The sequence below is a fragment of the Natator depressus genome, chromosome 5, assembly GCF_965152275.1.
Source record: "Natator depressus isolate rNatDep1 chromosome 5, rNatDep2.hap1, whole genome shotgun sequence".
Classification (NCBI taxonomy): Eukaryota; Metazoa; Chordata; order Testudines; family Cheloniidae; genus Natator; species Natator depressus.
The window spans coordinates 43,632,887-43,650,884 of record NC_134238.1 but is presented as its reverse complement, the minus strand read 5'-3'; the positions used below and the strand labels follow the sequence as shown (position 1 = coordinate 43,650,884).

General features: G+C 40.8%; 1 protein-coding gene across 1 annotated transcript in view; it reads left to right on the top strand.

Annotated features, from left to right (window-relative positions):
• CMYA5 (cardiomyopathy associated 5) overlaps positions 1-17,998 on the top strand; it is a 38,200-nt gene that overhangs the window by 8,238 nt on the left and 11,964 nt on the right. The window contains exons 4-8 of the mRNA XM_074953771.1: positions 1,085-1,107; positions 4,220-4,341; positions 10,186-10,335; positions 12,485-12,631; positions 13,738-13,885. Of these exons, the coding sequence (XP_074809872.1) occupies positions 1,085-1,107; positions 4,220-4,341; positions 10,186-10,335; positions 12,485-12,631; positions 13,738-13,885 (590 nt within the window). The remainder of the gene's footprint in view (positions 1-1,084; positions 1,108-4,219; positions 4,342-10,185; positions 10,336-12,484; positions 12,632-13,737; positions 13,886-17,998) is intronic.

Sequence of the window (17,998 nt, the reverse complement as noted above, 5' to 3'; positions counted from 1 at the left end):
AGCCTGAGCCAGCTGGCACAGGGCAGCTGCGGGTTTTTCTTTGCTGTGTAGACGTGCCCAATGAATGCAGCAGCTCAGGGTGACTCCACTCCCTCCTCCTGTGAACAGCCCCAAGTGCTTCTCCCCTGGCCTGGATGAGGGATAAGGGACCTACTGCAGTTCCCCTAGACCTGGGAGAGGGTACGAAGAAGCCTAGGAGGAGCAGAGATGTAGCTGTGGGGTAGGACTAAGGGGGTGGGGGTTGGGGAGGATGAACTGAGGTGGTGGGAAAGCTGAGAGTTTGGGAGCTGGGGGGAGTGAACTTGGGGGGGCTGCACTGGTGAGGACTGGGGGATAAGCTGATGGGGTGGGGGCTGGATGGGGCAGAATTCATTGCTGGGCAGGAGATGGGCAGACATGAAGGCTGAAAAGCCCCCACAAAATAGTCATTTTTAAATTTATTTAAAAAAAGGCATGATTTGGGGGGGCCAATCTCCTAATTTTGGGGATCCTTAACTCATGATTTTTGATCTCTTGAGGCTGGCAATGCTGAGATCCTCTGGCTTTTTCTATAAGGAATGGAGGGTTAATCCTGATCTGTTCACTGCCCTCTTTGTGCTGCTAAATAGACAGCAGAGGATTCCCATGACGTGGGAGTTATCCCCAGCTCAACTGGTGTAAAGGTCGTGGAGCTTCTAAGGGTCAGCAATGTGGAGCCAATTTTGGTCTCGGAATTTGGACCATAATGTTTTAATGTAGAAATTATATCTCCTCCTGTAAACGTAACTTATGACTTGTTTCAGCAAAGTAATTAAGACTTGTGCTTCACGTGAAGTATGAGTAATGAATACTGACTAATTGTGCTTAAAGCTAGGCATGTGCTTAGGTACCCTGCTGGGTCATTCATGGCCTTAAAGAGAGGAAAATACTTGGAGACCTAAATTCTCTGCTGGTGTGTATGGGAAAATTTCCAGTGTAGTCCATGAAGTGGTGCTTATTTACATCAACAGAAAAGAGCAGAATCAGTCTTTAAATTACTTGCTTTAATATTATGTTGACTTCTGTTTTTTATTGTTAATATGTTCTTTCCCCCTTTCTCTATTAGTTATCTAAAGAAATGAATAAAAGGTATATGAAATGTGGTTTAGGTGCATTGTAGTGAACATTAGGATTAGCATGTTTGGCAGCTTTATTTAATACTTTCTACCTTTATTGAAAGCATGCTTCGAGTATAAAAATCTGCTTTTAAAACCACAAATAATAGTCTGGGAAGAAATCTTACACTTGTTACTGTAGCTGACAGCTTTTGAAGGGTTTTGCATGTGTTTTATAATTCATAACTTAAATCATAATAAATATAGCTTTTTTAAAATGTCAGATCACTTGGAATATTCTGCGTAGCCACTCTTAAATAGCTGCTGCTTGTAATTATATAAGAGCATTCTGATGATGCTTAGATTTCTGCCTTAAATACCCTGTTTGAAGTGTTCATATTTTACTACTGTAATTTCCATATGAGATGAAATCTTAATGAAAATCATCCAACATGTCACTTATATGGGTGGAATTGCTGGGATAATTTCAGAGTTAGTATAAATGTTTGCAACTCTAGTGAAGTTTGAATTTGACTGCTATTTCATCCGTGTTTGTATCCCTCGTCCCCGCCCCAAACACATACACCAACAAAACCCCCAAACCCATAATCAAACCCTTATGCCTTATCTGATTTGCCACTGGGGTTCCGTTTAGTGGGACTCATCCTGATGAGAGAGAATTTAATCTTAAAATCATTTGCCCTCTGCTAAAATCCGCACAAATTATCTCTTGTTATTATTCATAAAGCCTGAACCTGCAGCCCTTTTGCGCACAACGCTGTTATTGAGTGAAATCCTGGTCCCACTGAAGTCAATGGCAAAACTCCTCTTGAAGTGGGGCCAGGACTTCACTTACTGACTTAAATGGGAGTTATATACTGATATGCATCCCATATGATTGGTCAATACTGAAGTCAATGATACTTAGTCATGCGCTTAAAGGTATGCATGTGCTTACAGTGTTCAGCTGGATTGGGGCCCAGGTAAATCATTTGTGGCCAATTCAGGGACATACTGAAGTTTTTATTATAATTTTATTATAACTATAAGACATAGTAAGTTTTTATTATAAGAAACATCAAATTGTAAATTTCTATATGTGAGTAAGGAGTTATTTTTTTAAGTGGTGCTCAAAACATCCTTTCACATTTCTCATTATTCATGGGATTTGTACTATGAAGTCGTGTGGTATAAGGGCATAAGAACGGCCCTACTGGATCAGACCAAAGGTCCATCTATCCCAGTATCCTCTCTACTGACAGTGGCCAATGCCAGGTGTCCCAGAGGGACTGAACAGGTAATCATCAAGTGATCCATTCCCCAGCTTCTGGCAAACACAGGCTAGGGACACCATCCCTGCCCATCCTGGCTAATAGCCATTGATGAACTTATCTAATTATTTTTTGAACTGTGTTATAGTCTTGGCCTTCACAACATCCTCTGGCAAGGAGTTCCACAGGTTGACTGTGCCTTGTGTGAAAAAATACTTCCTTTTGTTTGTTTTAAACCTGCTGCCTATTAATTTCATTTGGTGACTCCTAGTTCTTGTGTTATGAGAAGGAGTAAATAACACTTCCTTATTTACTTTCTCCACACCGGTCATGATTTTATAGACCTCAATCAGATCCCCCCTTATTCGTCTCTTTTCCAAGCTGAAAAGTCCCTGTCTTATTAATTTCTTCTCATACGGAAGTTGTTCCATATCCCTAATAATTTTTGTCGCCCTTTTCTGAACCTTTTCCAATTCCAATATCTCTTTTTTGAGATGGGGCGACCACATCTGCATGCAGTATTCAAGATGTGGGCGTACCATGGATTTATATAGAGGCAATATGATTTTTTTTGCCTTATTATCTATCCTTTTCTTAATGATTCCCAACATTCTGTTCGCTTTTTTGACTGCCGCTGTTGCACATTGAATGGACGTTTTCAGTGAACTATCCACAATGACTCCAAGATCTCTTTCTTGAGTGGTAACAGTTAATTTAGACCCCATCATTTTGTATGTGTAGTTGGGATTATGTTTTCCAATGAGCATTACTTTGCATTTATCAACATTGAATTTTATCTGCCATTTTGTCGCCCAGTCATCTAGTTTTGAGAGATCCTTTTGTAGCTCTTTGCAGTCTGCCTGGGACTTAACTATCTTTAGTAATTTTGTATCATCTGCAGATTTTTTCACCACACTGTTTAACCCTTTTTCCAGATCATTTATGAATATGTTGAATAGGACTGGGCCCAGTACAGACCTCTGGGGGACACCCACTACATTAAAATTGTATACCAACATGTGGCAATCTGTCCAATTACTTGTATACTGTAGATTATTGAAAAGTAGGCTATGCAAAAATAATTTTCAAGGGTTTTATTGCATGTTATTTACTAGCATTAGCTTACATATTAAAATTAGTTTGTTTTATGCATGAACTTGGTTATTGTAATTGATTGTATCTCATTTACTAAAAAAGATTAAGAAAAGGGTTTATATAATGCTGCATGTCTTTCTAAAGAAAATGTATTTTTATTATGTATATCCTTTTAAAACTGTGAACAACTAACAACTTCAGTGTAAAAACAAATGGGGTTGCTTGACTGCTTTGTAGAAAGAATTCTTCCATTTCCTTGGAGCTGCTTTTGCCTCAGTTAAAAATATGTTGTTGTTTTTTATAATGAACCAAGCAAATAAGGGCTAATTAAGTCCAATCCATTTTCCTTTTCCTTTTTTTCTCCTCATAACCAGCTGCTTTACATTATGTCTCTGAAGTCAGCTTCCTGTAGATAGATGTAATTTTCTGTAGACTTTAAATATACTTAAAGGGACAGTGTCAATAAGTTTAAACCCCATATTCTTGATGGAACTTGCTCTGAACTTCATAGCTAAACTTTCCCACAGTTCATGAGTGTACAGATATACACTGTAGTTAGATTGGGTTAATCTTCACTGCTAAGATATCCTTGAACTAATTTTAAACGCTGTACCCCCTACTTAACATCCAAGGTTAGGAAGTTCTCTTCTCTTTGCTTGTTGCTCTTAAATCCATGGGAAATATTTTGAGCAGTGCATGTCATATGTTGGTCATCTTTGAGCTTTGGAAACTATGTAATGCTACCGGGATTTATTTGGATATATATTTTCTTCCCAATAGGTTACTTTCTGCAATGGATAATTCTCTCTCATTAGAAAAAATTCCCAGTGCATTTTCACTTTTTGACCATTATGCAGACAGTTCAGTGAGAAGTGACCAGAAGACCTTAAAATGTGTCGCTGGTAAGAATCTATGGGTGCATCCTGTGAAAAAATGAACATTTTTGGCAAAGCCCTGGAACTTATAAAAAAGTAAAATCAGAATTTGCTTTGCAGAAAAAAAAAGTTTGGAGATGTGAGCCTGTGTAATTAGCAATCAGAGCTGAATTGGAAATGAAGTCTAATTGTGCCTGTGTACAATTAAGCCTGTGTAACACTCTCCATGCTGAGGAAGCCCCGTGGTGCCTATGTGTGTGGGGTCACAAATATGGCAGCCATTCAGGGTGTGCTTCTGAACCACATCCTTGCTGGGGAAGCAGGCCTCTGGAGTGGAGAGAAAAGTTGGGGGTGGACTGAAAAAAAGAGGCCACTGGATGTGTATTTATGTGGATCTAGTGGCTGGAAACTATCTACATGTGGATATGAAGGAGCAGTGGCTGCAGTAGCTGGATCCAGCCTACTCTGTAGGCAAGGGCAGTGACTATGGAGGATAATGGGGTGTATTCTATGTCCCCAGCCCATACTTAGTTCTCTTCACAGAGCCTGTTTAGTTGCGCTTTGTGCCGTGTGTGTGTGTGTGTGTGTGTGTGTGTGAATTTTACCCATGAAGATCATCCAGATCTGACCAGCAGTCATGGAAGTTAAGAGAATAAACAAGCCATGTTTGTCTACTGGCCATGGCGTATCAGCTTCATCCATTACTAGCTTTCTCTTCATTTTTTTGATTTCTGAGAACTAACAGCTCAGAGTCAGCATAGTTCTTTGCAGCAAGCCACCTATTCAGCTTTCCTCCCATCAGCATCCTGCCAACCATTCTCTTCATCTTTTCAAAACATATTTTTTAATGTTTTTTCAAGAAATAAGAGAAGTAAATGTATTTAGATGTATCAAGGCAATTCTTCATTCAAGTGATGGTCTGAGTGCTGGGGCCCTACCCCAACACAGCCCTATGCCATTGTAGCTGTAAAAAAAAAAGTAACTTATGAGGAAATCTCTAGCAGTTTTTATTAAAGATTTTGAGCAAATTTGATGCTATTATTCAGTTTATAAACTGATCCTTCCAATCCAGCAGGTGAGTCCCACCTTCCTACTCTGGCTGCCAGCCAACGGCAAGGAGGTAAATGATGCAACAGATTTGCTTTGCCTTTGTTTTGTGTTTGCTTGCCACAAACATTTGGATTAAAAACAAGTTAGTTTCCTAAAGTTGCTGAGCTCCCTCTCCTATTTTGATCTGCTTTAACCACCGTGTCCAATCAAAACCAAACCGCACATCCAACCAGAGCTGGATTTGCACTGACAAACTAGGGGTGAGTTGCTCTAGCTTCCAGTTCCAGTTCCCAATAACCCAGCCAGCCCCCTCCTATATTTCTCTCCTTCCCTTTTTCCTCCATATAGTCTTTTCCCTTGCTCTTCTGCACTGTATCCTTACATTCCCTTGAAACTAAATGTGCTATATAAATGTAAGATATCATCTCTTCCTCTTTTTTTCTTTTCCTCCATACCTTTTAATGCTGACTCTCCCTTAGCTCCCTATGCAGTCTAGCCCCTTTCTCTTCCTGTCTAATCCTCCTTTTTGCACTGTCTCTTCTCCGAGTTTTGCATTGCTCACCTCTGCTGCATCACTCTATTCTATCTATTTAAGTTACTTATATGAAGTCCATTACTATACCATCCGTGGCTGTGCCTCACAGTCTTTATCAATTTATCTTTGCAAGTAGAGTATTTGCCAAAAAACACACATTCAGGTTGACTAAAAATTTAGCAAATTCATGCTGAATTTACCAAATTCTTCAGTTGAAAACAAAACCAAATATTTTCGAGTTTTTCAAATCACCAGAACATTTTTGTTTAAGGTTAATCCAAAGCAAATTTTTTTCTCTGATTTTTTTTTTCAGCCAGCTAGCTGAAAAATGTATTCATCCAGTTCTGCTCTCAATGCCTCTGAGAGGTAGGGAAGTGCTATTGTACCCATTTTACAGTTGGGGAACTGAGCCACAGAGAGGCTAAGTGACTTGCCCAATGTCAGACAGGAAGCCTGTCACAGAGCAGGGAATTGAACCAGGGTCTTCCCAGTCCTAGGTGCCATAACTCCTGGACCATACTTCTTCCATTCTTTGTCAGTGCACTGATACTGAAATGAAATTTCCTCAGATCTTGATCTTTGAAGTCCTCTCATCCACTGCACACTCTCTCTCTCTCTCTCTCTCTCTCTCTCGGTGCTGAATGGTTGATAAAATAGCAAAAATAGGGTGGTTGTTATTTTCATAGCCTTTTCACCACATCAGAAAATTCTCCCCTAAGAGCTTCCCACCCAGTAATTTTCTCCTCCCCATTCGTCCCTTCACTTAACCCACTCTCTCAGTAAAACCCTGGGGACATAGATTAACCTTGCAGCATACCCAGAATGTAATCAAATCTGTCAGGGAAAAAAGGAGGGAACAAATTCCAAAGTCAAGGACATGTCACTGATAAAAACCTGCCACCAGCCCCTGCTGTTTAAATCAGGTTACTGTTTGACTCAAGCACTTCCATTGATTGCAACTTTCTGCCAGGGGTACTATGAAAGGAGGGGGAAACTGACCATTCTCCACGTTACACTGACCTTATGAAAACCCCTCTATGGACTGCTATATGTTTGGGTGGTCTTGGCTTCGTTTTCATGTCACTGAAAACTAGAGCTAGTAGAAATTTTTTTGATGGATTATTTTTTCCATTGGAAAATGCCATTCATTGAAACTGAAACTTTCCGTGGAAACTTGTCAGTTTTGATTAAATTTTATCTCAGGAAAAAAGCCTCGACATGAAGCATTTTGATAATGTCAGTACATTCCATTTCAACATTTTCTGAAGGGAACATATCAATATTCTGTTTTGAAATGACTTTTCAATTTGAAATTTATTCTATATTATAAAAAATAAAGTTGATATTGAAATGAAAATTTTTGATTTAATACAAACTAAATGCTTTGATTGACTTGAAACAACAATTTTTCAAAAAAATTCATTGTTTGGGGAATTTTGAATTTTGTTGTTTTCATTCTAATTTGGAACAGAAACAAATTTCAAAATTGCATGATTTCCCATTAAATGGGAATTCTGGTTCCCATACAACTCTTCTGAAAACCCACAACAATTTCCCCACTGGACACTATTAGAAGACAGGCTCTTCTAGATGCAGTAAAAAAACCCAAATCTGGTTTGCTTTTAGCAACTAAAGGGATGAATTTTTCAATGACAGGCAGATGTAATCTTACAGTAGCTCTCTGTATAAACCACAGGAAAACAGCTAGCATCAGCATCTACTTTGTTAATGACACAGGCGATCATCATCATTAGTCTGAAGAGAACTGAAAAGAGCAAAAGTTTTCTGCTTGGATCTTTATAGAATCCAAGTAACATGGAAATTTACTGGGTAAATTAAAAAACAGTGTATATTTTTGTTTGGTGCAATCAGACTATTTAATGGTGAGATATGGTTTTGTCTTCCTTTGACTCATAATCCTGCAAAACAACAATCTCATGAGGGCTGGTTCTATTTTGACTGCTTATCTAAGGTTTATGCAAATCTTAGAGGACTTTGTGGCATCCCCAATCAGGTCACAAGGTGTCAGATGATATAGGGTTCAAAATCAAAGTATGGCAGCCTTGCAGAGCTCAAGCAGAGTTCTATGTCTACCCCCTGAAAGGATTATCTTCCCACAAAACATCTCTGGACATCCAAGGAACAGTTCAACAATAGTGAGACTCCACACAGTCTCTCACTCTTCATGGTGTTAAGTTCTGAGCCCTAGAGGGCAGAGCCCACTTAGCATCGGGTCCAAGCGGAGTCTGTTCCTCTCTGGGAGCAATGGCCTCTCCCATAGTTCACATCCTTTCTTTTAAAGACCTATTGCCCAGCTGTCACCCCTCCCTCTAGAACTGACAGACTGTACAATGTCTTCATGGTATGGCAGGTACTTTTCCTAGATTCCAAGGAATCTTATTAACTCTTTCTGCCCTTGGCTGGCAGTGGGGTACATCCAATCCTGCCTCTGAAACCTGGCTCCTTTCTTCAGTAGGTTTCCACTTCCCACTAACTAGCTCTAGTGTAGTATCTCCTATGAACACGTGTTTCACTCGCCTTTTTGGTTGGTCTCCTGTTATAATTTCTCTGTTCAGGGCAGACCGAGGCTGCCAGGGCAGTTCAGCAAAAATAGGCTCTCCCAAGAGGCAGCCTGCTTCCCTCTCTAATACAGTGCAACCGACAATAGTAACCCTCCTGCTGGACTTTCTGATCTGACAGTTTAAATTATAAGAGGCACTTTGAGGCTTCAGCAGAATTTATGCCTCAGAGTGCACTACAAAGTAGTAGATGCCTGAGCACATGGACTCACTCTGTTCTATTAAGATTAATAGGCCTCATGGGGAAAGGACAGGGGAAGGAATGATGCCCATGACATTTTACTACACTGCAGTACATAGCTGGTACCTTTAAAACTTAAAGCTATCACAGGACTCAATGGTGGAACGCGGGTTCCCATATCACCAAAGGGCAGACCCAGGCTGCCTCTATCTATTAATATCTAGATTGGGAGAAAGCAAGTTAGTGACACGGGCACTCCTAAGGCTGACTGGACTCTGAGCTGGTGGGGAAGGACCCACTTTACCATTCCCTGAAGAGGAGGCTTGCAGTTAGTTTGAAAGGAAGCAAATCATTGGATAGATTTCCTAAGAACTGCCACTGTGGGTAAGGGATGGGGATTGAGGAATGGGCAATGGTTTCCCAGCCCCACGAGGGCATCATTTACATCATGCCTCTAATGCTGGAATAATGTTGTCTGCATCACAGATTGTAGACCTGTGTGATGGTCTTTTTTTTTTTTTAAGAAAAGAATGGGCAGGATGGGATATTATCATTAGCTGCTGAGAAGTTCTGATTCTGACTAGATGCAGTTGTGCAGAAAAGGGAAATCTGCACCTGTAGAGCTAGGAAGCTCTAAACCATCTTAGGGAACAAAACACTTACGTGCCTTCACCTGATAGTATTAGGCCTTGGTGATCAATTCAATGTTTGGGTTTAGGATTATTTTATCTGGGGTCCTATCAACTGGATGATACTCTGGCCTCCAAATATGCATATGATCCAAACATACCCCTCTGTAGGTATAACTGTTGCCTCTGCCTAGACTGATAATCTGTATTTAGCCCTTCCAGGCGTTGGAAGCCTTGTGCCTGGCTCCTCTTGGACTCAGGGTTTGGCTTCAATCCTTGAGCCTACCAAGAACTGTCATTGTGTCTCTCTGGGTGCCTCATGGGAGGTTTGGAAGAGGTGGAGGTAGGCCAGGGGCTCACATGCTGCTGGTTGTGGCATGCTGTCTGAGGAGGAGTTCAGTGGTACTCATGTAGCAACAACTAGCTGAACACCCATAAGCCTGGGAATTGCTGCTGCTGAGAAGATGGACCATTAGAGACTGGTAGCTGCGTATGGGCTGAATATTCACCTAGCTGGATAGCACTGATATTTTTACTATTTGACAAATATTGGGCTAACTTCTGTCAGCCTTTGCACCTATGCCAACCCCACTCAGATCAGTGGAATTGTATGGGAGTAGTGAATCAGACAGAGAATTTCACTCCTAGCAGTTGATTCACCCATCCCTAATTGATATGAACTTATTGGCCTAAAATTGCATCTTTATTGTCCTTATTCAGTTATTTGAAATAGTCCCCCTATTTTTTATTTTAATGAATCCTTAACTGCTTGGCTGTCATCTCAAGTATTCATAGTTAAGGGAAAATAAACCATCTGGTTGCCTCATGACATGCATAGCTGGAGTCGGTGTGGTTCAATACAAGCAGTATAAATAACTACCAAGGTCTGTCTTCCAGTTCCACAGACTCCAAAATTGCTACCTCAGGAACCAAACTCGGCTACAAGCACATCAATTGCAGTCTATTGGACTGTGAGTGAAGGGGACGTCATTGATTGCTTCCAGGTGTATTGCATGGAGGAACCTCAACCGAACAAAGATCAAAGTGGTATGTGACTGAACCCGCATCTCACCAACATTAGTTCAGCATCTCAAATAAAATTACATCTAAAATGATCCTTAAAAGACGTGGCTGAGATACTGCTACATGAAAGGGAAGAGCACAATATGACTGACCCTGAAGAGTTAATATTAACAATAGTAAGGACAGATAACTGAGGAGAACGTGAGTTACGTTTTTTAAAAAATAGAATAATAGCTAAATATTTTGGCCAAAACATTTCAACTCGAGTGCTTAATGTTAGGCACCTAAACCCATATTTAGGTTCCTTAATTTTCAGAGGTGATGAGCTCCTGTAGTGCCTATTTGTGTTTATGGGAGCTGCAGATACAGATCTCCACCTCCAAAAATCAGGTGCCTGATTATGGATTTAGGGGTCTGGATTTAGGCTCCCAAGTTGGAAATATGTGTTCGGTGGTAACAAAGCAGGAAGAACTCAGCAAAAATGCAACATTTCAACACACAGGTGCAGATTTTTCAAAATGGAACAAAACATTTTACTTTTTAAATATGTGAATTTGAAGTGCAATAAAGAAGTTTGTATAGTAAAAAACCAGACTAGTAATAAGAATTATTTAAAGTATTTGAATGTTGCTTCAGCATTATTTGTAAGATGTGTAGCGAGTTAAATTCCTTTCTGAGAGATTTAGTTACACAAGACAGAAATGAAGCCAAGATTCACAACTGAGGTATTACTAAAAATTTGGGGTCCAGTCCCTCAAAGTATTGAATGTTCTGTTCTCTGCTTGACTTCAATGGGAGCTAAGGGCACTCAGCACTAGGGCTGGTCTAAGAGTTTGTCAGAACTTTTTTCAGTGGAAAATTGGATTTCCAATTAAACAAAGTCTTCCAGAGAAAATGTCTGCTTTCAGGCGTGGTGTTGTAGCTATGTTGGTCCCAGGATATTAGAGAGGCAAGGTGGGTGAGGTAATATATTTTATTGGCTCAACTTCTGTTGGGGAGAGAGAGAGAGAGAGACATGCTTTTGAGCTACACAGAGCTCTGCAGAAGAAGAAGAGCTCTGTGTAGCTTGAAAGCTTCTCTCCTCCCCCCCCCCCCCCAACGGAAGTTGGGCCAATAAAAGATATTCCCTCACCCATCTTGTCTCTACTTTCAGGAGAAAATTTCAATATGTAATTGAAAAAACAAATGCCCCCAACCAAAAGGTTTTCAATTTTGCCCAAAAGCTAAGATTTTTCTTTTCAAAATAGTGCCACAGTGCCTCATGGGAATTTTAATCTGGGTGTTTTACACTTCCATTCTCCTTTATAGGCCAGGCTCTCTGGTTGGACTGTATCTCCCATGATGCACCACAGACAGGGATTCCTATGATTCACGCCTTTACTAAGAGCGGAGAAGGAGTTGTCCACCCAGAAAGCAGCCCACAGGGAAGAACGGGAGCATAAGGCACCCATACTACAACTCCCATGAGGCACTGCAGCACCATTTTAACTGGAAATATATTGGTTTGTGACACATTGCCAAAAAGTCTAAATTTTCTGTGGAAAACAAACAAACAAAAAGTCATTTTTGTCTAAATTTCCTACAGTAAAACCCCCCCTCTGTTTCTCAGCCATCTCTACTCAATGCCTTGCAAGAAGAACTTAGCACATTTGCCTGTAGTAATCCCTTTGTAACTTAACTTTGCTTTTCTGCCATTTTATTTGAGAGTGAATGGTAAAGAGTTAAAGCAATTTAAGAGCTAGAATACCTCCACGTTAATTAGCTGAGGGGGTGCTTAGCTATCTCCAGAAATGCAGTGTGCAATAAAAGGCCAAATGGCAATTACATTTGATGGTGGCGTTGGAACAATTTGTACAGTGTGGGTGCTGAGAGCCATTGAACAAAACTGTAAGCCCTGTGTATGATGGAAACCACTTCAAGCCAGGGGGTGCTACAGCATCCCTGGTTTCAGCACCCCTGGTGCCCACAAATAAATTATCTTCTTACTCTGCAGAACTCATTTAGTTCCTTCTTGACCATATTTTTGTGGCAAGCGTTAGGCCTATTGTATACAAGCCCTGATATGATCGACTCCTGTTTACATATTGGTCTATATAAGAGACCCTAAACCATACAAATTGTTTCTAACAGGTATGCATTTCTCTAATGACCTGTATGTGTATGCTTGTACTAGCCTTGGTGGAAGAATACAGAGTTACAGTGAAGGAGAGTTACTGCATTTTGGAAGACCTGGAGCCAGATCGCTATTATGGTGTGTGGGTCATGGCTGTGAACTATACAGGATGTAGCTTACCGAGTCACAAATCCACTTTTAGAACTGGTAGGTATATTTTGACATTTAAAGATTAGATCTCAGTTCCTGAGATGGTATTAACCAGACAATGCTATTAGAAATGTAGAGAAGTCTTTCACTGATTCCATCCACTAGATAATAGGCAAGTCAAATAGTTTCACTACCTGTAAAATGACAGCAATGTATTTACCATATGTGAAATCTGAGAAAACACAGAATTTAAAATGTCCCCAATCATGACTTGTACTTGAGGCATTGGAATGGAATGATATTAGTTCAATTTCTGACTCAGTCACACATTCACTGTGTGACTTTGGGAAAGTCGCTCAGTCACTCCATGCCTCAGTTTCCCATCTGTAAAATGGGAATGATGCTGATGATACTTACTTTTCCCCACCTTTTTTCTGTCTTGTCTATTTAAATTGTAACCTCTTTTGGGGGGCGGGAGGGTTTCTCTTATTATGTATATGTACAGCACCTAGCACACAGAGGCTCTGATCTTAACTGGGGATTCTAGGCACTATGGTGATACGAATAATACATTATAATAATGGCAAGTAATTAGATAAGTATTATGTATTAGCTTCATTTGACAGATGACGATCAGAGTTTGTGACTTGCTTCGGAGGCACTGTGATCTAGCAGATTAGGCACAGGTTTAGGAGGCCTGTGTTCTAATCCATGTTCTGAAATTTACTTTGCTGGATGACTTTTGTCAGATCATTTAAACTCTGCAGGATGAGAAGGATTATTCAATTTCCCTATTGGTAAAATATGATGATGATATTTACATGCTTCATAATGAAATAATATTTATAAATTACCAAGTATTATTGAGACCACTTGGTGGAAGCTGTGGCTTTGAGATGGGTAAAGTAAAGTGTCCTCTTCCCCCCCCTGCCCCCCCCCCAAAAAAGATAACGGGAAAACATTATTATAGTGTTGTTGTTTACAGTTGTTTCCACATACATTATTTCCATCTGTGGAAAAATGATCTTTCTATGCTAATTCAGTTTATTGTTTTTTTAGGATTGGTGACATGTACATTTTGTGGTTGTCTTTTCATTTCAATCTGCCTAGCATATACATTGCAATTGCTTCATAGTACAGCTAACACGTCATTGTGTTCACAGCACCCTCTACCCCCTTACTAAAGGCAGAAGACTGTACTGTGTGTTGGGACACTGCCGTCATCCGATGGAGCACAGCCAACCCCGAAGCAACAAAGTCTTTCACACTGGAGTACTGCAGACAGTACTCTCCTGAAGGAGAGGGTCTCAGGTCAGTCCCTAAGGTTTGAAATGTGGATAGATGAAATTAAAGAGAAATTAAGGAGCACTTGCCAGATCATGGATTATTATATAAGAGATTATTTTGTTTGTCTTGAATTACATAAGGAAGAAAAATCAGCTTCTGGGCCAGATGCTAATCTCTGAGGTTAGATGTGGGGAAACTATAAATATCGTCATTTTATTCTGCTAAACTAATGAACCCATTTACTTCAGCCCCAAACCTGAAGTCTGTAAGCAGTCTTTACTCAGGAAAAAATTCCATTGAGCTAGCCCTCAGTTGGGAAATAAAAGACATTAAGGGGCAAATTCTACCTTCTCTTCTTCAGCTATGGAGCCCCCCCGCCTCCTCCTCCTCCTCCCCCAGCAGAACCAGTGCACTTGTGCTGCTCAGGAAAGGGCAGGGGCTAGGAAGTCTGTATGTTTGTTTTAAAAAAAAGAATTAAGAGACCTGAAAATCTGTTGTGCGGGTTCATTACTAGAGCGTAGCAGAAGGATTCATTCATGTGATTTCTTAAACACATCACAAGTATTAGTACGCTGTTGGTATGGAGCTTTCCTGTGTTAAATTGTAAGATTTACAATTAGATTGTAAGCTTTCCTAAGACCTGATCCATCATTGAGTTCTGTGTGGGTGGAATGCCTGGTAATTTCAATCGGGCTCTGTGCTGGCACAGGGATCTGTCTGTGCAAATCATCTTGCTATATCAAAAAAACTTGCATTGTAAGATCCTCAGGGCAGGGATCTAGCTTGCTATGTATTTGTGCAGCACCCAGAACAATGGGGCCCCAGATCTTGAGTAGGTTCAGATTCTGGATGTTCTTGCAATGCAAATAATAATAATTAATAATGCATGTACTCTAAAAATCACAATAACAGGCGTATCCAAATTGTGAGTGCATGCAACTTATAAACCACTTCTCCTAGGAAAATAAATAATAATTAATCATCACTAATAAATAACCTTTCCTATCCCACCCCAAAAAAGGCTCCCACACACTAACACAAACCAACTCTTGGATTGGAGCTGGTTTGGAATTTTTTGACACATTTTTTTTTTGGTCAGAAAATTCCAATTTGTTGAAACCAAAACGTTTTGTACTGCTTTTGGCTGAACTTTTGGGAGAAGTTTCTCAAGTCCAGGATGGAATTTCAGGAGGTGAGGAGTGAGATCCACCCCAGAATAGTCCAGTGAGAGGGTCACTCACCTGGGATGTCAGAGACCCAGGTTCAAGTCCCTGGTCTGAATCAGGCAGAGCAAGCACTTGAACCTGGGTAGCTGATGTCCCAAGTGACTGCTCTAGCTATTTCTCTCTGGTTTTTCACCAAAACACCTCAAAGGGTCTTTGTTTCATCCTGATATGGAATGGGTCCATTTTTGAAATATCAAATGTTCATGGGATGGCAAAACCATTTCCCACCCAGCTTGGCTTACCATCCGTCACTTCAAACACAGTAATGATGGTGCTGAGTATATATGTTTTCATCATCCATATCAAGGCTCATATTGGTCAGGTGAGGGTAGTAGACAGGTTCCAGTGACATAAGCACTGTCCCAGACTGCACTGACTTCAGTGTGTGTTCCCCATAACTGATCAGTACATTTTCTATCCTCTTGTACCTGCCCAAAGGATGGCAACAGAGAGAACGAGAAAAACCCCCAGGTCCCAATGACCTTCCAACCCCACATGATGCAGGGACAGTAAGGAAGATGGAGGTTTATACAGAGGGAAGAGCCCATTGCCCAAAGGCGTTTGGGGGAATTGTTTAATTGTTCTTAAAAATAACAGAAACAAATTAGGTGACACACAGAGGCAGTTGGTGATAGTCTCTAAGGAAAAGGAAAAACAAATAGGATAAATACATTTTAAAAGAATATTTAAATAGCCTGCAAAAAAAGTCAGTACCTATGTGCCAAATGTAGCCCCCAGAACTCTGCAATGTAGACCATGGCTCCTTCTGATCTTTAAATAGGGAGTTGAGGCCTGCAAAGACTAAATGTGCCAGCACAAGATGCTTTGTCTTAATCTGAACAAGAGTTCTGCATGGCTGTCCCTTGTATGCGGGCAGCTGCAGTGTGCTCAGTTTCATACACATTTTATGAGGACCTTCAGTTCCTGCCAATGTTGTCTTCAGTTAGGCAAAATGTGATTGCTCCTGACTATACAATACAAGTTTACTTACAATTAATTGGAATAGCCTTTATTTTGCTCAACAGCAAAGCTGAAAATGTTCAGTTTTCTGTCATCGGTGAGCAAAATAAGTTCAGTGTGGAGCAGTTTGCTTGTGTGAAGATAATTGTGCCTACAAAATGATAGAATTGACTGACCCTCATTGTCAAGTATGTCTGTGCAAAATCTGAAATGTTCATGTGTCTATATATTACTGAATCAGATTGATATTTTGGCCTTTCTGTGGTAGAAAATAGCTTTTCACTGTGACCAGAGTGAAATTTCAGAAAGGACAAAAAATGAAATTTGTCAAAATTGCTCCAGTGAGATTTTCCCAATTTTTCAGAAAGGTTTTTGCCTCCTTTGATATAATAGTTTCTAACCTAAGAAAACCGCCATTTATTTTCACAAAAATCAGGAAAAAAAGACTAAACTGGAAAATGCTCTGTACTAAAGTAGGATATTCCTCTGGCAATATTTTTTTTTGCACATAGCCCAAATAATAAGTGGCCCGATGAGGGTTGGTGAGTATATGGTCACATAACAGTAGGGTCCAGGAAACTTTGTGGGACTCCCCTACAGTTTCCTCTGAATTTTTCCACTGGAGGCATGGGGAACCTCCATAAAAGCAAACAGGGAGTACGTTTGACAGACACCACAGATCTTGGGGATATGCCAGGCACAGGCCATTTACACAGTGAACCTGTATCTCTAGTCTCATCCTGTTTTGCTCCAGCTCCATGAAGCCCAGAGACTCCCCATCTAGTGCCTGCCTCTTGGATTTCCCTTGAAAGGGGCTTCTGCAGTACCAATGGGGATCCAATGGATAGTTAATACAACTGCTGGGGTGGCCTGGGCATGGTGGAGGGAGCAGAGAATGAGGGAGGAGACATGGGAAGTAGTGGGCAAGTTGGGGGGTAGAGGATGCAAATTGCACACTCCTGCTGGTATATGGAACTTGCCAGGAAAAGGTAATACGGTCCTAGGCTACATAAACTTCTCTGCATATATCCTTCTGGGGAGCCACCACAGAAAAGGAGGGCTCTCCAATGTACCACAGGGGGCTGGATCAGGTGCAAGGATACAGGGCTTACATGCAAATGGTTGTGGCCTCCTGGAGGTTCCAGGAGATCCACCAGGTATGTGCACAGGACCACACCCTTTCCTGTGGAGACAATCCCCACTCCCCAGTGGGAGAGTTTGGGGGAATCTCTGCAAAGAAATTGGCACAGAGATTTTTTCCCCAAATGTCCCCCCCTTTCAACTTTTCACCTGCATGAGGGATGATTTAGTGCAGAACCTTTTTAGTCCTCTGACAACAATCAGTCCCTAACCTTGCTATTGTGGTGGCTGAAGATTTCCTACTGGCTGTGTGTAAACTCATGGAGCTCCTCCTCACGCATCCTTGCTTTTCTTTAATACTTTTCCAGGGTAAGTGGGCTTGAAATATTTCTTTTGATTTCTACACCTCTGCTGTTTTCTCACAGTTCTGCTTTTTCTGGGTGGAGAAGTCAATGGAGCTGTGGGTGGAAGATGGAAAATGTTGAGAAATATAGTCCTGGGACTAGCTGTGTGGGCTGTTCAGATAGAAACTGTGAGAAACCTGAGACACAGAAATTAATATGTTGTGAATTCATAAGAAGTGGAAATAATTGTGTTTGTGTTTTCCTGAGTGAATTTAATCCTTGTGATCAGTGTGAGTTTGACACCCCTAGAGACTGAAATCTTCCATCTGTGCGTAGAATAGCAGGGCAAGCATCCCTGCCCATTGCCTTGCCAATATGATTTGGTTACATGGACACCTGTCCAGTAGGAACTGGATTGAGACCACCAACTCCTTTCACATAGACCACCTACTGGCAAAACTTTCTCTCAGCACCACTGATCTGTGGTGGATTTCAGCTGGCATCCTGATGCCAACAGGAACCTTCAG